Raw genomic sequence first — 21,773 nt, forward strand, 5'->3', positions numbered from 1 at the left:
AGCGCTTGTTAGCACTTCTGCATTTTGGAAGTAGAGGAGCGTTCTTCCAGGTCCTTCAAACGCCACTGAGCAACTTCCATTGAAATGAACAGCGGGGGGGGGGGGGCCCAATCAGTGAGAGCAGTCACTTTGACTGGCAGTTGTGGTGCCTTGTGAGGCTTCCGCAAGAAAAAGACTGCCTAAATCTAACCTTAACCCTGACCCTAACCTCACCAAATCTAAATTGTAAGCAATGGCGTGGTAATTCTTCTGCAGCCAGCAGGCCAGGGGGGGAAATAGCAACAGCTTCTACGCCATTAATGAGAACGGCAGTGCTGAAAAGCACTGCATCATATCCATTAATGAGAACGGCAGTGCTGAAAAGCACTGCATCATATCCATTAATGAGAACGGCAGTGCTGAAAAGCACTGCATCATATCCATTAATGAGAACGGCAGTGCTGAAAAGCACTGCATCATATCCATTAATGAGAACGGCAGTGCTGAAAAGCACTGCATCATATCCATTAATGAGAACGGCAGTGCTGAAAAGCACTGCATCATATCCATTAATGAGAACGGCAGTGCTGAAAAGCACTGCATCATATCCAGCGGAGCTGCCTTGCCACCTGTCCAGGAGGAAGATGATGCTGGATCTACTGAAGGTTACAGATTGTTTTTATTGCAGCCTTTGTTATTGGAATAGCGTTCACTCAATGAACACATTTTGGGTGTTCTAAGCATTATGTTATACTTTAGCTATTGAAAAATAGCAGATCTACAAGCTACGAGCTTGTAGGTCTGCTATTTTTGAAAAGTCGTGAAAATGTGCCGCAAATCTTTGAATATATATTTCAGAGCGAACATTTTTAACTAAAATATTGGCGTCCCTGGAACTACATATTTTCAGATGGGGGTCCGTGGCCCAATAGAGATAATTCTTGGGGTCCTTGACATGAAAAAGGTTGAGCAATGATCACAACTGACATAGAAACATGGGTTTTTCAGAAAACTATTAGGATTTAGAAGCCTTTTATTTTAATCGAGGTTCCATCTTTTAACCTTTGGCGAGCGATACACTACAGTCTCTGAGTGTCTATTGCACCACTTTCTAAACCGTAAGTGGTGGTAAGTGGTCCGTAAGCAAAGGTGTTCCCCCCTCCATTATAGAAACCGTAAGCGGTTGGTCCGTAAGCAAAGGTGTTCCCCCTCCATTATAGAAACCGTAAGCGGTTGGTCCGTAAGCAAAGGTGTTCCCCCTCCATTAAACCGTAAGTGGTTGGTCCGTAAGCAAAGGTGTTCCCCCCTCCATTAAACCGTAAGTGGTTGGTCCGTAAGCAAAGGTGTTCCCCTCTCCATTAAACCGTAAGTGGTTGGTCCGTAAGCAAAGGTGTTCCCCCCTCCATTATAAACCGTAAGTGGTTGGTCCGTAAGCAAAGGTGTTCCCCCCTCCATTATAAACCGCAAGTGGTTGGTCCGTAAGCGAAGGTGTTCCCCCCTCCATTAAACCGTAAGTGGTTGGTCCGTAAGCAAAGGTGTTCCCCCCTCCATTAAACCGTAAGTGGTTGGTCCGTAAGCAAAGGTGTTCCCCCCTCCATTAAACCGTAAGTGGTTGGTCCGTAAGCAAAGGTGTTCCCCCCTCCATTAAACCGTAAGTGGTTGGTCCGTAAGCAAAGGTGTTCCCCCCTCCATTAAACCGTAAGTGGTTGGTCCGTAAGCAAAGGTGTTCCCCCCTCCATTAAACCGTAAGTGGTTGGTCCGTAAGCAAAGGTGTTCCCCCCTCCATTAAACCGTAAGTGGTTGGTCCGTAAGCAAAGGTGTTCCCCCCTCCATTATACCGTAAGTGGTTGGTCCGTAAGCAAAGGTGTTCCCCCTCCATTATAGCGGAGGGGAGCCAAAATCTTAAGCTGATATCTCTGAATCTAAATCACCGATTTCAATTCTAATAAAAAATATGTTTTTGACGCCCCATCGCAGTCCCGCCGCTATAGCGATCTTCCCGCGGATGTTTCGGTTAGATGCTATGCTATCTGCACAACAAAATCTGTGTCACCTTGAAAGGGGCTCTGAAGCCACAAATAGCTGGTCACAGCAATTTACTGGTTCCAACCGACGCTGGGCAGTCAAACTGTAAATGTGCAGCCCTTAAATGGTACACTAGTACCAGGTTATGAATATTTCATCCCAGTTCATCAATACCAATGCCAAAGTTGCCATACTTGAAGTGAGTGGAAATCTACCTCGTAACAACTATGGACCGATTCCGTAACGGGTCTCATGGTCGCAGCCTACGTATTTCCTGTAGGCGGAGACGACACAGTTCTACTACAGTGAATGTGAGTGAACTAACATTACAAAGATGCCCAGAACATCGGAATGAACCTGTGTAGTTTATGGCTGCTCCAACAGTAGTGGCAACATAAAAAGAAAAAAAAACGGAATGTCAAAATATCTACCGCTGGGGCTGAGACCAGAGCCATTGAGTAATGGTTGAGACAAAGCAGTGAAAAGTCCCGAAAGAAACGTCAGACTTACCCAATCTTTCTGTTTTAGGAACACAAGGCTGCTGTACTTTATACCTCTTTTATACCATACTTTAATGCTTAGTATGAAGGTGAAGTCCAGCTGCAAAGGTGCAGAGTGCAGACTATACACACGCCCATGGAGGACAGCCATTAGCCCCCCCCCCCCCCCCCCCCCAGGGAAGGCTTGAGCCAGTGTAATAGCTCGCCATCCATCCAGCAGCGCTTGTAACATCCCCTGTCATGGCCGCCCATTAATCGGAGCGTCTAAGTAAAGAGCATGTGAAATGGGAGGTAATCACTTAACCAGATTAGGCTAATCCTGGCCTTTTTATAAAAGCACAGTGGAAGGCTAAAGGCCCCACAACGTAGCCGGGGGAATGTCTGTGCAGGTGCTACGTATGTACGCGCTTCGACGTCATTCACACAATAGTGCTCTGTCATTCAGGGGAGGAAGATCCACCTGTTATCACATCCATGCTTGATAGTGAAACGTTCGACAAGCAGCACAATACGCGCCATTGTTTGGAATCCTTGGGACCGTTATGAATGCTTGGAAACCAAAATGTCTATGTAGTTCTAGGAGGAGAAGCTGGCAGGATATATATTGTATTAATAAACACATATTTTACAACATATAACTCATTAACAAAATCACAACGACTGAGATGTGTATCTGGATAGTTTTAGGTTTCTGTTTGTTAATTACCTATTTTATTACACATTTGACTTTATTGGCTGCTGTACCACTATCAATGTTTGGCAAAATCCTGAAGGATTATATATATATATATATATATTTTTTTTTTATCAAGTTATGAGAGAAGGTTATTATGAGAGTGTATGGATTGGGTCATGTCATTATAAGAAGGATCCATGTTTGATGTTTAATAGTGCATTGTGTGTGTGTGTGTGTGTGTGTGTGTGTGTGTGTCTGTGTGTGTCACTTAGTGACGTCCTAAAGCCTTTAAACCCTTCAGGTAAACACTGTTGTCCGTTATGCAACACACAGTAAAGAGTGGGTGGGGCGTGTTAGCGTAGCGTGGTGTCTGTGGAAATGTGTGAGGAACCGGAGGAAATGTTGGTGTGCGTGTGTGTAGACTATGTACGTGTGTGTGCGTGTCAACAGTGTGTTGGGAGTGTGTCAAGAGCATGAGAGAGAAAGAGAGACAGTACAAGTCCAAGTGACTGACTGACTGACTGACTGACTGACTGACTCAGTGAAGGGGAGAGCGTTACAGTAGGGAGAGAGAGAGAGAGAGAGAGAGAGAGAGAGAGAGAGAGAGAGATGGGGAGGCAGAAACTAAATTACATACAACTACTGCAAATCCTCAGATATTAATAAAGGACACACAGAGCTGTAGTGGTATATATCATCGTGTGGACCCGGGCCTTGGCAGTCCCTGGTCACAAAGTGGCCCCGTATCGAATTCAACAGACATGCGTGGGTGAACTCGGGGGTTTATCAACTCCTCGTTCTCATTACGTGAGCCAGAATTGGGAAAACAAATATAGTAATGTCATTCAGTACTACAGTAAGTAATAATTTCGCAGTCATACGAGAGTTTGAACAACACATTAAATAATAGAAGATTCCATTGTTAAGTCGTGGGAAAACATCAAAATTAAGCCATTATGTTGCTAGGCGATTGTTGCTCAGTTGTGAGCAACTCCTTGTACTTCTAATTTCCACACAGACAAAGGCATCACATCATCTTCTGTGAAACACACATGCTAAATGGTGCATTTATATAGAGCATTTATCCAACGCACTTTACATAGAATGTGCATTACACATTCACACATCAATGGCGGAGGAAACCATGCAAGGCACCAACCTGCACATCGGGAGCAATTAAGGGTTCAGTGTCTTGCTCAGGGACACTTCAACGCACACTCGCATTCACACAAACAATAGTGGACAAACTTGGAAAACAAGTGCTTCAGGATACAGATCACGGGTACAGAAAGCATCTTATTGCAGACACTGAACATAATTTTGCTCTCGGCTTGGGCATGCCTGCAATCTGCAGGCCCCTCACGACTGATTTATGGACATTAGGAATGCCAGAAAGTGACCATCAGCCAAATCGAATAATCGACAGCTCTGCCGATTAATAATCGATGAATCAGCCTAGCTGTAAACTAAGAGGTCGGCCACGGAACACCTGGCGCAGAGACCTGGAGGCAGATGCGAAAACTATGGGCCACACTTGGGGACAGCTGGAAGTGTTGGCTGAGGACCGAGATGCTTGGAGAGCTCTTGTTGACGGCCTAAACCCCAGAAGGGGCAATAGGCGTAAGTAAGTAAGTAAGCTTTAAACTTGGATGTTATACTTATGTACTCAACCTGTTCTTTCCATTCCCCTGCGATATTAAATCTATGCCCTAGTCAGTGGTATGACTCATGTAGGTCATACATGGGTCATACATACGTATGGGCTGTGAGTTGATGGTGAACTCAGGGCTCAGGACACACACACACACACACACACACACACACAAGTCCACCCATATCCAGATGGTGTACAAAGATTATTGTATTTGGATCAAAGATTGCGATGAAAAATAAACCTCTGTTGAATCCATTAGTCAAAGGGATGCCAATCCAACAGGTAGAGGAGACAAATTTGCTAGGCATCATTTTAGATAGTAAATGAACATGGTCAAAGCAGGTTGATAAGACTGTTGCAGCAATGGGAAGAAGTCCGTCTGTTATTAAGAGATATATACCACAACAATGCATTCCCCAAATTGTGCAAACACTGGCCCTCACTCATTTGGATTATTGTCCAATGGTATGGTCTAGTGCTGCAAAAAAGGATTTAGTGAAATTACAATTGGTCCAAAATAGAGCTGCAAGTATTGCTCTGTGCTGTACAAAAAGAACAAACACCAACAGAATGCATGCCACTTTGGGATGGCCACTGATGGAGGACAGACTTAATATTTCCCTGCTGTCTTTTGTAAGAGGTATTATTGCATCTAAAGTTCCGGCTGTCCTGTATTTGCAGGCTGAAGTTCAGCTCTGATGAACACACCTACATACCAGACATTCAGCACAAGGCCTTTTTTACGTTTCCCATCTCAAAAACGAATGCAATGCAACACACGGTAATATATAGAGCAATGAGAGAGCTGCATAGTCTTCCATCACAAATCAGACATCAGGCAACAAGTAAATCAGATTTGAAAAATAAGTTAAAGAAATATCAAATGTCACTTGCTTTTGATGATGGTCATTGAACACTGTTTAAAAGCTTTCATACTGTAACGGTAGGCTACTCAAACTGAAATTGTATTCATGGTTTGCGATGTTATATTTATTAATCACTTGTTTTATATTTAGTTGTATTTTTTTTTGTAGTTTTAGTTAGTTGTAGTTTTTGTCTTGTAAAATGTATTTCATATGATGTAATTGTATTGTATTTTATGTGTGGACCCCAGGAAGAGTATAGCTGCTACTAAGGTAGTAGCTAATGGGGATCCAAATAAACAAATAAACTGTCTTCCCACCCACGTATCACAGTAAATAATCAATGACTTCCACGCATGCACACCCAACAGATCTCGCCAAGTGCAATCCTTGCCACAAACTGCAGATTTTCTCGTAATTTAAAAATGAGATGGGGACCAGAAGAATGTCCCCACAAGGTACATTTTGACTCATAGGAGACTTCCCCCCCCCCCCCCCCACACACACACACACACACACACACACACACACACACACACACACACACACACACACACACACACACACACACACACACACACACACACACACACACACACACACACACAGATAGAAATACATCACACCCACATTTGTTTTGTGTATCTGTATGAAAACCTCAAACCAGACACACGCATCACCCAACTCAGGGTACAGTACGATGCAACCCAATGCCACTTGGTTGCAACTTGCACCCGATGATGTGTGCGTGCGCCGCACCGTCCTCGACACATTACTGTTATAGATATATTCTTCTGGTGCTACGTACTGTATATAGTATATACTGTACACAGGGCTATCTTAAAGCTACTAATATAGCAGGAAGTGAGATAGTGGGGGTGAGATAGTTAGTGCATGGGGCGATGATCCATGGGTCGGCGGTTCGAACCCCCGGCTCCTCCTCCTGTCTACATGTCGAAGTGTCCTTGGGCAAGACACTGAACCCCAAATTGCTCCTGATGTGCTGGTTGGTTGGTACCTTGCATGGATTTCCGCCGCAATCGGTGTATGAATGTGTGTGTGAATGGGTGAATGTAATGCACAATCTATGTAAAGCGCCTTGGATAAAAGGCGCTATATAAATGCACCATTTACCAATTTTTTACATATATATTTTTTATTTATTTCCTCCCAAAATGTAGGCTGTTTACTGACGTTTTCACTGTGGGATTTGTATTTGCAGTCGTGGGCCCATAGCCCGGACTGATGGCAATGCTGTTACTATGGGATGTGTATTTCACAGTGCCATAGCCTGGATGGACGGTGGGTGGAAATGAGAGTATGGACTAGTAGGTTTATTGCAACAAATAATCACGTAAGCAGTGGTTTCTCAATAACCAATAACCAACAATCAGTCACAAATACTCTAAACGAACCATTTTGACAAATACCCTTGTAATCAAATGCAATAATATCTAAAGCCTAACATTTGCAATGACCGTTGTATTAATCACAGAAATCCATTATTACACCCATAGATGTAGTATTTATAGCCAAGCAGTTTAAACATTAAAGTCAAGTAATAGCCATAGGATTTGCTGTGCACTTTCATTCATGTTTCCCAAACACCGTGAGACAACACAACACAACACAACCACACACACACACACACACACACACACACACACACAAAGACTTGACTGCCAAACAGAGTACATTCCCAGCGTACACAGGGAGTACTGTACACAAGCCGCAGTATAGTTGATGCAACAACCTCTCAGTGGATGGACAGAGAATAAAGGGAGGGAAAGTTAATTTCCCACACCACAAGCCAATCAAATGATGGAGAGGGTAAACAATTAGCGAGGAAATAACAAACATGACTTCATGTTTTCCTAACCACACACGCTAAATGTCTTTTATCCACTACTAAGCCACAGATGAATACCTTGTGGATAAAAGGGGTGTGTGCAAACACGCTGTACCACAATTAAGCAGCTGTGTGTGTGTGTGTGTGTGTGTGTGTGTGTGTGTGTGTGTGTGTGTGTGTGTGTGTGCACGCGCATGCAACAATAGTTAGTTTCCCAAAAACACACACTTTTGTCAGAATGAGCTTAAGCTTTATATCTCATGTGGCATACATGACTTAAAACCCATTTTGGGCGGGGACCCCTTTTGGATTTTAGCATTAAGTTATGCTTTAGCTATTGAAAAATAGCAGATCTACAAGCTCATAGCTACGAGCTTGTACAGTAGGTCTGCTATTTTTGAAAAATCGAAGAATGACTGACATAGAAACACAGCTTTTTCAGAAAACTGTCAGGATGTAGAAGACATTTTTAGAATCTGATCTCAGGTCAGAATGGGTTAACCACAAGCCCATTGGTGCCCCTCTGCGTGTGTATCTAACCTAGAGGATTCAGGAAACACATGTGACCCCTCAGAGCCTCACTCGCATCCAAACTGCAGTGGGAATAAAGACAGGGTAATAGACCAGAATCACAGCTGCAGGGGAGGAGATTTGTACTACTAATTTAGGAGTTAAAGCACTTCTACAGAGACGCAAAATAACTTGTTCAGCTGATGATTGTTGTGACAGCCTGATTGATGGCCTAACTGATAGACTTTGTCTCATCAACATCACAGATCGAAGCTGCCAGTCTTGAGTGATGTAATGAGTCTGACACACGGATTGTTATGCAACGTTCTGTTGTCATCGATGCTGTCCAGATGTTTGTTGTAAAAGCAACATGATCGACTGTCTCTTCATAATATTGCAGTGGTTCTCAACCTGTGGGTCAGGAAAAGACTATACTATGAAACTCAAATTGTCAAATAGTAGATCTGCTATTTTCACAATATTTATCTGTTGGAACCCAGTCAAACTAAATGTAATGCCTCAACTCCTACAATTCCAAGTGCTTGTCAGGGTGGGGGGTCCCCAGTTCAAATAAATCATGGTTCAGAATTCCTTTGAACGTCTGTCCAGCCGCCACATGTTCCCGCTGCCCTTTGCATGAGGGATGTGTCATTTGTCCGGCTGCCGGCTTTATCAGCTTGGCACGTGCACCGGTGTATGTCCTTAGGGGAAATAAATCATAACCTCTTCCTCTCTCGACTCCCTTAATCATAACAAAGTCTCTTGTAGCCTTCCTCTTGCACCCCCCCGCCCATTCAAGCCCCAACCTGTAAACAGCCCACTACTCTCAGTCAAGGGGCAGCTAGTGACGCGAATATAGCGCTGCACTCAGACTGACCCTGCAGTGGAATTTGTCAAATGCATCTGTGCAATAGTGTGCACGGCAACGTGCACGGCCACGTGCACGGCCACGTACAGCACGTGTGTCAGTGTTTGTGTGATAGAGTGGACAGAGGATGCGTGCCGGGCCATTGTGTACGTAATTGTTCGGGTAGCGCTTACAGCTGAAACCCAGTCCAATACACGTACTGCAGGTCAGGACGTGCGCACGTGCACACACACACACACACACACACGTTTAGAGCATGCAGCCAGCTAACTATTGGATGTCAGTGTCCTATCAATTGTTTGCAGTCTTCACACACAGGCACATACACAGATCTCCATGTGGGACACCGGCTGACAGTTAAAACTGGTGCTATGACAACGTATATCATTAGGTTCCCAAGTTGCATCGTTCACAAGTACTGTAGGCCGGTGGCCGACTGTGACGGGCATGTACAGGTCTAGTCAAAATAAAAGATGTAAAATGGCCAAAACAGGCCACATAGTTAATGATTTCATACCACTACGTGTGAGTCGTCAATCTATACGGGAAAAAATAATGTTTGTCTTAAATGCCTGAAAAGGGGGCACCAGGATGAAATTGGTTAAAAACCAACAACATGGATGATTGATGAATGGAAACGACTATGCAACACATTTGCAACTAGCTTGTGATAGGCCTACATTGTCCACAGTTATGTGGACCATAACACATAACACCAATGGGCCTCACTCCAGATATGGAACAACAACATGGACATACTGTTTGACAGGGCGAGCAGGCTGCCCTCAGTACAAGACAAACACAGACACGGAGTGTTGAGCAACACAGCTGGATCAGGATGCAGACTCATGCTGAGGCTATCTAATCTAAATAACCTTAAACAAAAGCCTCCCAGCTTCACTTCTCAGGGCCTCTGCCCTCCTGTATTCGCCCCCAAATAGTTTAAGGCCTAGCAAAAAGCCTAGCATCTAAAACACGTGCGATGATACAGTTGTGAAATCTACGGTACAATCCTGTTCTGGGCAATGGGCCGTATGATAAACCTGAAGCAGAACGTGACTATAAAAAGTGAGGAAACGCAACACAAACTAACAATAAACAGTAGATGAATAGACAGGAGGGGAGAAGAAGAAAAACAGAGAGAGGGGAATGGACAGAGAAAAGGAGCGACGCAAAGGCCAAAAAAGAAGAAAAAAAAAAAGAAAAACATTTTTTAAACAAAAGCAGACCTGTCTGGGGAAGAAAACAGGAAACACATGCCACATGCCAGGGCAGAAAGACAGACACGAAGAGGCCCTCTGCCCCGCCACCACCACCTGACCTGCTCTTAGGCATTTAGGGCCCTGTCTTGGCCGGTGCCTTACCCCCTATTCCTAAACGGGGCGGCTGTGGCTCAGGAGGTAGAGCAGGTCGTCCAATGATCCATGAGTCGGCGGTTCGAATCCCGGCTCCTCCTGTCTACATGTCAAAGTGTCCTTGGGCAAGACACTGAACCCCAAATTGCTCCCGATATGCTGGTTGGTACCTTGCATGGCTTCTGTCGCAATCGGTGTATGAATGGGTGAATGTAATGCACATTCTATGTAAAGCGCCTTGGATTGTATTGTAATTAATGCTCACAAATAGCCGATCTACTGTGCATCGACACGTTGTGAGCTTGTAGATCGGCTATTTGAAAAATAGGGTCCTCAGGCTACTACCATGGCCTGAGTCAGTATACCTACTGACTCAGTCAGTATACCTACTGACTCAGTCAGTCATGGTATTCCTATTCCTATGATTGCTGATAAGCTGGAAAATATCACGAAAATTCAATCGTTCAAAATTCAAAAATTGATAACTGATTGCTATTGATCAAAGTTATGACGTAGTCATCTATCTAATAATTTAGCGATCGCTCGCCCGCTGTCTATTTTGCTCGGTCGCTGTCTGTCCGTCCACTTCCGGGTCACCAGTGAAATGCATGTTGGGACGGAAACAGATTAATACTGGGACACACTTTTCCACATAACAGACCCCCCACACGGACAGCGACCGAACAAAATAGACAGCGGGCGAGCGATCGCTAAATTATTAGATAGATTACACACACTGAACATTATTTTCTGTTAATATATTCAGAACGGGTAAGGACTAGTAACTAATAAAAGGTGAAAAACTGTGGGCCGGTGCACCAGTGCATCCTTGGTTTGATTCTGCCCTATATCTACACATCTACACTGACCTTCCAAATTAAATGAATCTCCCCACCCTCCCAAAGACTAAAGTATAGGCTTATACAACAAGGTCAGGGCTTGATTACTGAACAGACGGCCAATGTTTATTCCAAATTATGTGTTGGAAACTAAATTATTCTCTACCTAGCTACGCTCAGAATAAACCCTTTTTAATTAACTTGTGGGCAGTTCCAAAAAGCACGAAAAAGGGTCCAAGCCCGCCACAAACAGTTTTACTGTTCCGTCAACATCCATTCTATATACAGCACTCTGAAAATCACTGTGTTTATAACTTGGAAGGCAAGGGCAAGTCTAGGGCAGACCACACCAGGCATAACACTATACTACTACTACACTATACTATACTATACTAGCCACACAGACTGAATTGGTTACATTTGGCGATATTTTACTTCGTTTTTCAGTCTAAAGCAGATGATGTTTTCCCTTAATCAGTGAAGGCTAAGCTTCATTTCAGAACAAACTATACAGCGAGACATGGAGAGCTCTGACACAATGGCGCGCGCGTGCGTGCGTGTGACTGAGCGGAGCAGCACAGTAAGTTAGAAAAACTTAAAGAATGCCAGGGACGGAGATCTGAATCAGAGAGCTGGTCCTGAGGGAGGACATTAGGTGGTCCAACTGGTCTTACATCTGCTCTGCACACACACACACTCAGTGATGTAACTCACCAGAGGGTATTAGGAAACTAACATTCTGTATGTCTGTAAATCAGTCTCTCTCTGTTTGAGAGAGAGAGATTGATTTGGGACAGGCCAGTGTGATTCTAACTGTTGAGTCCTGCCAGAGCACTTTCAGACAGAATGACGACTGACAGGACTGCCAGGAGGCGTGGTCTCACTCTCACCTCCCTCCACTTGGCCAACGGGAAGCCGGCCAGCATGCCAATCAATAACATCGTCTGCTATCCGACTCCCTCCTCCTCCTCTTCCTCTTCTCTGTTCAACAATACACGTTAATGCTGCCCAGGACACCGTCTAACGCCAGCTCTCTAATAATGTCATACAAACTAACAGACTTGTACAGGTCAGGTACGCAAACTACGCATGGAATTATTCAAAAGGGAATTTGTTGGTGTTTCGACATGCTAAGAAGTAAGAACACATCAGGACACACTCAACTTCGTTTTTTGGTCATAATTACGGAGTGAGGGAGGGAGGGCCCCCCCTTAGTCCAGTCTCTCGCTCTCGCCAGTGCATACTAGTTGAAACTGAAATGGGGCAAACAAAAGAAACCCTTGCCTCCACACACGCACACACACACACACACACACACACACACACACACACACACACACACACACACACACACACACACACACACACACACACACACACACACACACACACACACACAGTAGGACCTCTCACATAAGCATCATAACAGGAAGCCATTCTCTCCACGGCAGTCTGTAAAACTCTACGCAGCATGTGGCCATAATTGCAGCTCCGCAGCAGAAATTAAGCAGCGGGGAGGGAGGTGATTCGCTCACAGCCTGGCGAACACGAACAGTACTCTGGCAAGACCGACGTGGGAGTGTTAGAGAGAGAAGTTTGTTAAAAGTACACTCTCTCAGGGCATCTTAACAAAACCAAACATTTGGTGTGCTTGTGCATCGTTTATTTTTGCTATTCATTCATCATACGGCAATGTATTGCTTAGTGAAAACATTTGAGCCTTGATATAGCCTACTGTATTGTATTTTGTATGACAAGACAAGTGGACAAGTGGTTGCAGTGGATCAGTTCAGTAAAGCCACCATTGTCTCATGCTGTATACAGAAGCGTTTCACAGGTCGATATGAGGTATTTAGCTTCCTGGAACTAGAGGGCAGCACGGGTCCATTAGGAACCCAAAACTCCAGAGCCGAACAGAGAACCGAAGCCGGTTCGGGCCCAAAATATTGACGTGTCCCTCTCGGGCAGGGTCGGATCCATTCCAAATTGCCGCGGATCTCGGTCGGATCGTCTGAAATGCAGTTACCCGAAACTTTATATATGAAACCCTTCAACTTTAAAAATAGCTTTCAAAAATAGACATGTGTGTGTTCAGTGTTGTAATCATTACATTCTAAAGTCCATATTGTCTGTTGAACAGAGTCAACGAGGGCTGGGTCTCGTCATGCACCTCGACATGAGCGAGAGCGCTCTCTCTCTCTCTCTCTCTCTCACCCCAATCCCGACAGCACACACACATACATACACACACACACACACAAACCGCTGGCTATATTAATGCAATCATGGCGACCCCCTTGAGCGAGCGAGGTGAACCGCAAAGCAACAAGCAATGTAGGACTAACCTCGCGTCACCACTCACTCACCAGGCTTTCCACCTCGGAGGAAAAATGTGGGACAGTTTTGTTGTGATTGGCAACAGCTCTGGTAAGAATGTCGTTAGTGCTAAAATGCACTCATATTAGCCTATGCCAGTTTGCAACCCTCCGCTGCGCTGTCTCGAGAGGCACGTCGCTCATAGAGAGCAGTCTCATGTCATGTTAAAGCATATAATATTGCAGAGAGCTGCACTATGGGTCCGGATCTATATCGGATCGGATCAGTGCCGTTTTGCCCCAATTAGAATGTTTCTCGGATTCATAGCGGTTCGGTTCAGATATCACTGGTCCCAGTTCGGACCGGGTCCAATTTCATGGACCCGTGCGATCCTCTACCTGGAACCTCTCCTCCAAAAGAGACATACCGTACACAAAGTCAGAACTGAGCACTGCAGGTGTCGGTGTGTGGAGCGTGTGACGGGGGGCAGAACATTTTGTGTGTTCAAATCAAGCAAGGGAAATTCAGGGACAGTCACCATAACAACCAGTACAGTACAGGGCATTGCTACTTGTCGAGGACGTGTTGTCAAGTTCATTGCTGGGCCCCATTGACCCCATTACCTTGAGCTGCAATGATAGTGATGATCACTGCAGAGAGATGCCAATGAAGGTAAGGGAAAGACTGGGCTGCCCAATGAAGTTACAACACACACACACACACACACACACACACACACACACACACACACTAAACTCCTGACAGTTAACTGCCCATAAATGGACCCAAATGGGTCAGACATTAGAGAATAGAAGACCATAACAAGGCTAAAAATATAAAAGATGAGACTCAAATACTACAGGAAGGAAGGAGGAGCTGAGATAGTAGTGGTTGTGGCGGTTCAGCAATAGAATAAAAGGGAAATACAGCAGATAGAGGAAAGAGATTTAGAGAAAAGAGGTTACACTGTAACAGTTTAAAACTGCCTGGAGCCCAACGTAAGGGGAAACCTGTCTTCTCTCGCAGACTCACTAAAAAAACAACTGTGTCTTGCACGCAAATTGCCTCCCACGCACACACCCCGGTGACCCTGCACACTAAACAAGAAGATCCAAACACAGGCACAAATTGGAATGGTGAAAAAAAACATCAGCTGCCACTTTCTGCGTTAGAAAAACTTTAGAATGTTCTATGACTGCTGATCATCAGGTCAGTCTCTCATTCATGACAGACGAGACATCAAGTCACCAAGAGAGGTGACTCATCAACACGCGAGGAGCGACACTGCCAGTAACTCGGTCAAGTGTTGCATCTTGTTTACACTCCCATGATTAACTACTTTACTTTCTTTTTCAGTTGTGAAAACTTTCAAACCGGCCAGGGAGCCGACAGGGGCTCAGGCTGACTCATCTCCTTAGTGGTCGGTCACGGTGGAAGAGGAGAACTCTTGAACCCCCCGAGGGGATACAAAGAAAGAAAAGGGACTCACGCTTGCGGGGCGCCGCGTCCTCATCTTCCTCCCTCAGTGCGTTGTTGTCATCATCCTCCTCCTCCTCCTCCGCGATCGCCCCTTTTCTGCCATCGTTCACCGGGACTACTGTAAAGTTGGTGGGCATTTTCTCAACCGCACACGCCTATCCTCACTTCAGCAGTCCCGTTACTCGCCCCACTCACACTTATCTTTCTGCGAGCGCGCGCTCCCCCCCTCTCTCTCTCTCTCTCTCTCTCTCACACACACACACACACACACACACACACACACAGTGTCAGTCAAAGTCTCTCTCTTCTGCAGCTCTCTCTCTCTCCCCCCCTTGCTTTCTCTTTCTCTCTCTGTGTTGTACTTTTGCTGTCCCGTGTTCAGCTGCTGTTGGGTTCCAGCTCTCAGTTTTCTCCTGTATCGCTGGGTTACCACAGAACAGAGCCATGTGATCCCTCTTCCAAATAAGGAAGCACGGGACTGCCCCGCCCAAAGAGGGCAGGACCTACACAGTACACACATTAGATACATATTAACATCCTCTCTATGGACATTTCAAATAGACTCTCTCTCTCTCCTTCCTCAACAAAGAGCCATCAGTGTCCGTTGAACAAGAGGAGGAAGTCTGCACATCAGCGCCACTGTGGAGGTGGGGTCACACACACACACACACACACACACACACACACACACACACACACACACACACACACACACACACACACACACACACACACACACACACACACACACACACACACACACACACACACACACACACACACACACACACACACACACACACACACAGCTAGCTTTATGAGAAGGCTCAGGGTTTTTCAGTATGCTCATGAATAACGCATGACCATAATGACAATGTGGATACTGGCTGCAGGATGAGGTACGTAGGCTTACTGTGGGGGGAGGGGGCTACGCCCCACTAGGAACATGTCTGGGTCCAAATAGCCACCAGTGACCACCCGAGGCAGATTCCAGTGGAAACGTGCACACACACAGTCTCACACACACACACACACACACACACACACACACACACACACACACACACACACACACACACACACACACACACAGACAGGAAGGAAGGAGATAAGCAGAACACATAAGGAGCCTGAGTCACATGTGACCTCATAACATCTGGGGGCTTGCTCCACCCAGAACAAGTTCCTATAACTCTCCCCTCTAGTTCCCCATTATGACATCATCTACATACAAGATTAATTCAGGCTTATTTTCTTTAAAATGGGGTACATTTGGTATAGTCTTTTTTTATTGGCCTAAAATATTGTCTATATGTATACATACATTCATGAATCCACTTGCTGACCGGCTGTCAGTATTGAGACATTTTTCTATAGAGGTTTCTTGTAACCCTAGAGAAACAAAGGCTGCCGAAGCAGAGAACAGAGCTCAAAGATACTCAATTAAAAGAAGGAATGCCAGCACTCATTGAATGTTCTTTTTCACATGTTTATTTACCTCTGACGAGCCAACGAAATGAGCCACTTGCCCAAATGTTCCCAAAATGTGCTGACCTCAACCCATTTGCGCTGATCTCATCACATTTGTGCTGATCTCATCACATTTGTCAAAGCCCTAAGGAGTGTTTTTTGCGTAAAACTAATGCTTGGAATGAATCACGAAAAACCCCTAGTTTGTCAAATGCTATTTAAATCACAAGGAAATTGAAAATTTTGCCTTATATTAGATGTTAAAGGTATGGTCAGCAAGTCGCAAGTGGATTCCTGAATGTATGTATACAGACAAAATTTTAGGCCAATAAAAAAAAAGACTATATACCAAATTTCCCACCCCACAAGCCCAGCTGCCGCACTAAGTAGTAGGGCCTGCCGAGAGAGACAGACAGATTTTCTTATGCCAATAAAGCTCCTTTGAATTGATAGTGGTAGAGAGAGATAGAGAGAGAGAGAGAAAAAGATATAGAGACTGTGGTAAAGAGAAATAATTAGTGAGTGACAGAGAGAGAGACCCACAGAGGGAGAAAGATAGAGATTTGGATGATGTCCATCCATCCATCCATCTTCAACCGCTTATCCGTAGTCGGGTCACGGGGGCAACAGCTCCACCAGAGTGCTCCAGACATCCCTCTCCAGGCTCTCCATTAGTGACTTCCTCCTGGGGGATTCCGAGACGTTCCAAGGCCAGTGAGTCGATGGGTTTCCTCCAACTGCGCCTTGGTCTGGCCCGGGGTCTCCTCCCAGTGGGACGTGCATCGAGGACCTCCCTAGGGAGCCACCTAAGCTGGCTCCTTTCCAGGTGAAGTTGCAGCGGTTCTACTCCAAGTCTCTCTCGTGTGACTGAACTTCTCACCCTATCTCTAAGGGAGATGCCAGCCACCCGTCGAAGAAAACTCATTTCGGCCGCTTGTATTCACGACCTTATTCTTTCGGTCATGATGACCCACACTTCATTACCATAGGTGAGAGTAGGAACGAAGATTGCTCGGTAGACAGAGAGCTTTGCCTTCTGGCTCAACTCTCTTTTCGTCACAACAGTGAGCGGTACAGCGACTGCAATTCCGCCCCTGCCGCTCCGATTCTCCGGCTGATCACCTTCTCCATCCTCCCCTCACTCGTGAACAAGACCCCGAGATACTTGAACTCCTTCACCTGGGGTAATGCCTCATTCCCTACCCGGACTGCACAAATCCACCGGTTTCCTGCTGAGAACCATGGCCTCAGATTTGGAGACGCTGATCGTCATCCCAGCCCCCATACACTCGGCTGCGAACCGATCCAGTGAGAGCTGAAGGTCTTGGACCGATGGTGCCATCAGGACCACATCATCTGCAAAAAGCAGTGATGTAACCCTTAGCTCACCGAGCGATGTGTGTGAGACAATGTATGAAAACAAAAGATAAAGAGAAGGGGTGAGAAAGATGAGCACAATTTACAATTTAGCCGAACAACATAAGGTAATACATACAGAGGGGGGGGGGGGGGGGGGGGGGGGGGAGAAAGAGAAAGGTTCACAGACTCTTACAGTAATATATTCTCCGTCTTGAGTCTTGAGCACTCTAACTTACTCTACGCACGAGTTAATTTCCTGAGAAGAGCGCAAGCTCGTCTGCCAATAAGCCAGTCTGTCTGGCACACAATGCTAGTAGTTCCAGGAATGTGCTTTGAAAGTTTAAAAATACAACTTTACTATGTGATGCTGCAACAGGACGGCACTACTGCGACAACTCAAACAAACAGTACAGACAAGGAACACACAGGGTCTTTGACTTTCTCTGACAAATTTAAATCACCATCACTGTCACAAGTGTAGTGATGTGATTGTATGGATGAACGATATTGGGCATAGTGTGCTACACAATGAATCGACAAAACGTCAGATCTAGATCCAGACACCCACCGTATGCAATCTCATTTTGTGAATAATCGTGAAGAATGGTGCAGCGCTAGAACTGTCCAATTCATTTTAGTTACTCTTCTATTTTTGTTAGTTTTTTAATAAATATTTTCATGGAAAATGTTTGAATCGTGTGAGAATCATTATCTCAATTCTCGTGGAGGAAATTAAAGATTCACAATTGAGCAAGAACCGTGCAGCAGCTCTATCGGTATCGGACGATAACGACTTACAAATACTGTATGTGTTACCGGTATAGAACCGATATTATTATTATTATTATTAACAGATATCTCACGCTGATCATTTATCGGATATTGGCTAAAAGGTTGGTATCGTGCATGCATCCTATGTGATACGAGGCATTCTTTAGAGTTTAGACACTCGCCACGCTCTTAAACTCCCCACAGCATCAACGTTGAGGTTTTGTCACACCCTATGTTCAGGACTATTTCACATAATTTAGCACATCATTTCTAGCCTAAAGAAACCACATAATTCGCACTTGTGTGAAAAGGGTGCCATTTCTTCTTATGCCTTGGATGCTAATTGGATGATTGGAGGCATTTTGTTCCAGAAATGTGTATTAAATCCACCTGCTGGTGGCGCTATAACAGGCCAATGTGAAAAGGGTGGGTTATATTCCTCAGCCTGGTAGGAAAGTCTGTGAAAGATTTCACGTAAATTGCACACTGCGTTCATGATTTGAGGCTTTTTGTTCAAAACGGGCCAATCCTGCAAACTTTGAAAGCCAATGTTAGCTAATTAGGATGGAATCTGAAATATCGGACAGATCCGTCTTGAACACATGACTATAGAGATAGTGTGTAATGATTTGCAGGAATTTTGGACAGCTATAACAGGCCGTTCTGTAAAATTTGAGGCAGAGGTTCATCTTTGGCATCCAGGGAGTGTGTGTGCAACATTTGGCATTGACCGATTTAACGGTGCCGGAGATTAGATGTACACAGATGAACGGACGGACGGACGCACACACACACACACACACGGACGGAGTGCAAAAAATACTCTCTCCCCATGCCTTCGGCCTGGTGGAGACAATAAACAGTGCAAGGGCACTTATCTGTTCCCTGTTCAGGGAGGGGAGTCATGTAACTGGTAATTGCATTAGGCGGCCCAGTATTCAGGCACAGAGGCATACAGCTGGTCAAGAGAGCCGGGCAGTCTCTCTCGCTGTATGATCAGTTGGAGGCATACAGGAAAGCAATGTGAATGTTCCAGACATCAATCAGCCTACACACAAAAGTCTCCTCTGAGTCCAGACTGTCTGGCCAGTAGCCAAGATATTACCAACAAGGCCCAGACAGACAAATCCGGCTCACTGGGGAATCCTGTCATATTATTGGGTATTCACTGACTGGGCCTCCTTTGAGACAATTACTATTATATATTTTTTCAGTAAAAAATATATATAATAAGGTACATACAACCATGGCTTTGTTCGATTCGAGGACAAAGACTCTTAAAATTAAAATGTCTGTCATGTCGTCAACGTACCGAAAATGATTCACTAGACATTATTAGGCCTTAAAGGGCCCTAAAGTTCATCTAAAAATAAACTAAAATAAACTAAAATAAACCCTTCCACATGTGTATTGCCGTTGTAGGCGGTCGGGCGGCTGTAGTTGAGTGAGTATAGAGGCCTGGGAAAAGAGCTGATCTACAACCTCACAACGCATTGCGATGTGATAAGATGAGAGCTTGTAGATCAGCAATTTCTCCACTATCTTTGAATATTTTTTGAAAGATTTAAATAATCGTTATTTGTTATGTATGTATAATGATATAATGATGCGTCTCCTGAGTGTGATAGATGTCGGCAAGCTCCTGCAGACCTCATCCATATACGTTCTGGCTCTGCCCTTCTCTACACAAATATTGGACAGACATCTTTAATTCCTTATCAGCGATAGTCGGCAAAGAGTGGAGCCCACACCAAACGGAGCCACGTTTGGTGTTTTCCCCTCTGTACCGTCACTCTCTAAACCAGAGAGGGATGTTTTGGCTTTTGTCACTCTGTTAACTAGGATGTTAGCTTGATCGACTGGAAATCACCCACTTCCCCTTATCACACTCACTGGATTAGGGAGTCGGGACACCTTGTACTGTGTAAAACTGGAGAAGATTAGACTCTCATTAAAACCCATTTTGGGCGGGAACCCCTTTTGGTGTTAGCATTACGATATGCTTTAGCTATTGAAAAATAGCAGATCTACAAGCTCATAGCGCGCCACCGAATTGCGCGCTACGAGCTTGTAGGTCTGCTATTTTTTTAAATCGAAGAACGACTGACATAGAAACATAGCTTTTTCAGAAAACCGTCAGGATGTAGAAGACATTTTTTTAATCTGATCTCAGGCCTAAATGGGTTAAATAGTTCTTCTGATAAGTTTGGGAGGATATGGGGTCCATTCTTTCAATACATTCAGAAATTGAATCCGACTCTGCTTGAGGATATGTGAGATCTGCTGGGCTTTTGTTTGGAAAGTCTACTGTGGTTGGACTGCTGTGATGTAACGTGGATTATGGATGTATCATGTACTGGTAATAGTTTGTCGGATGTCTTGTGTACTGTTGTTTTGTGTATGTTTTTGTCAGCCTTTTATTTTTCAACTCTTATTGATCCTGAATTTAAGGATTGTTTGATTTGTTTTCTTTGGTGTGAAAATTCAATGTATTTATTCTTCTACATTAAACTTGTTCTTCTACATTACACCAGAGCATTTAGAAGAGAAAAATATTCAGATTTATTTTAGTTGGCCTCTCCTTCTGCACCATATTCCTTGCTCTTCACACATGTGCGTTGTCGTTCACTTCCCTGTTTTCCGCTCACAAAGAAAGGCTCGTATCTCCCAATCTAAGGAGCACTCTGGTTTTGACCAGATGGATATACTAAAAGCTCTTCATTTCTGACTTCAACATGCCTCTCGTTCAAAATATGAAGCGAGGGATTATTCAGTGACTTTATCGTAATGATAGCGAGGTAAGCAAGCAAAGATATGTTGTCTCCCGGTTTTTGTCCGGAACGGAAGGGGGGGGGGGGGGCTTACAGAGTAAAAGCGGCCATATCTTCACCGGCACCCCGAGCTTCTATTTAGAAAGAAATCCCGGCGCTGATTGTGTTGAGAAGCGGTTAATGCCACCACTTTTTGTTTTTCAAATCCAGTATTTAATGCTTCTGTGAAAAAACCAATAAACAAAGTTATAATAATAATAATAATAATAATAACTAGATTGTGTTACAAGTCCTTTCCTCCATTTCCAGAAACGAAACATACAAGATTTCCGCCTACACAGTTTCCATGCGCTCCTCAGATTTCCCGGCACTGCCACTATGTATTCACATCTCAGAACGATCCCAGAATAGGGAGCATTTGATCGATCTCATCCTACAGCACAGAGAGAGGCGAGGAGATCAGATATCCAGAAGAATATAATACACAGA

General features: G+C 44.7%; 1 protein-coding gene across 4 annotated transcripts in view; it reads right to left on the reverse strand.

Annotated features, from left to right (window-relative positions):
• slc12a7b (solute carrier family 12 member 7b) overlaps positions 1-21,773 on the reverse strand; it is a 96,090-nt gene that overhangs the window by 58,946 nt on the left and 15,371 nt on the right. The window contains exon 1 of one of the 4 annotated variants that reach the window (XM_080793912.1): positions 14,924-15,306. The exons of the other annotated variants lie outside the window; for them this stretch is intronic. Coding sequence (XP_080650038.1) covers positions 14,924-15,050 — 127 coding nt within the window. The 5' untranslated portion in view covers positions 15,051-15,306. Of the gene's footprint in view, positions 1-14,923; positions 15,307-21,773 lie in introns of those variants that run through there. 4 annotated transcript variants of the gene reach the window in all.

The sequence above is a fragment of the Protomyctophum bolini genome, assembly GCF_963924005.1.
Source record: "Protomyctophum bolini genome assembly, chromosome: 21".
NCBI lineage: Eukaryota > Metazoa > Chordata > Actinopteri > Myctophiformes > Myctophidae > Protomyctophum > Protomyctophum bolini.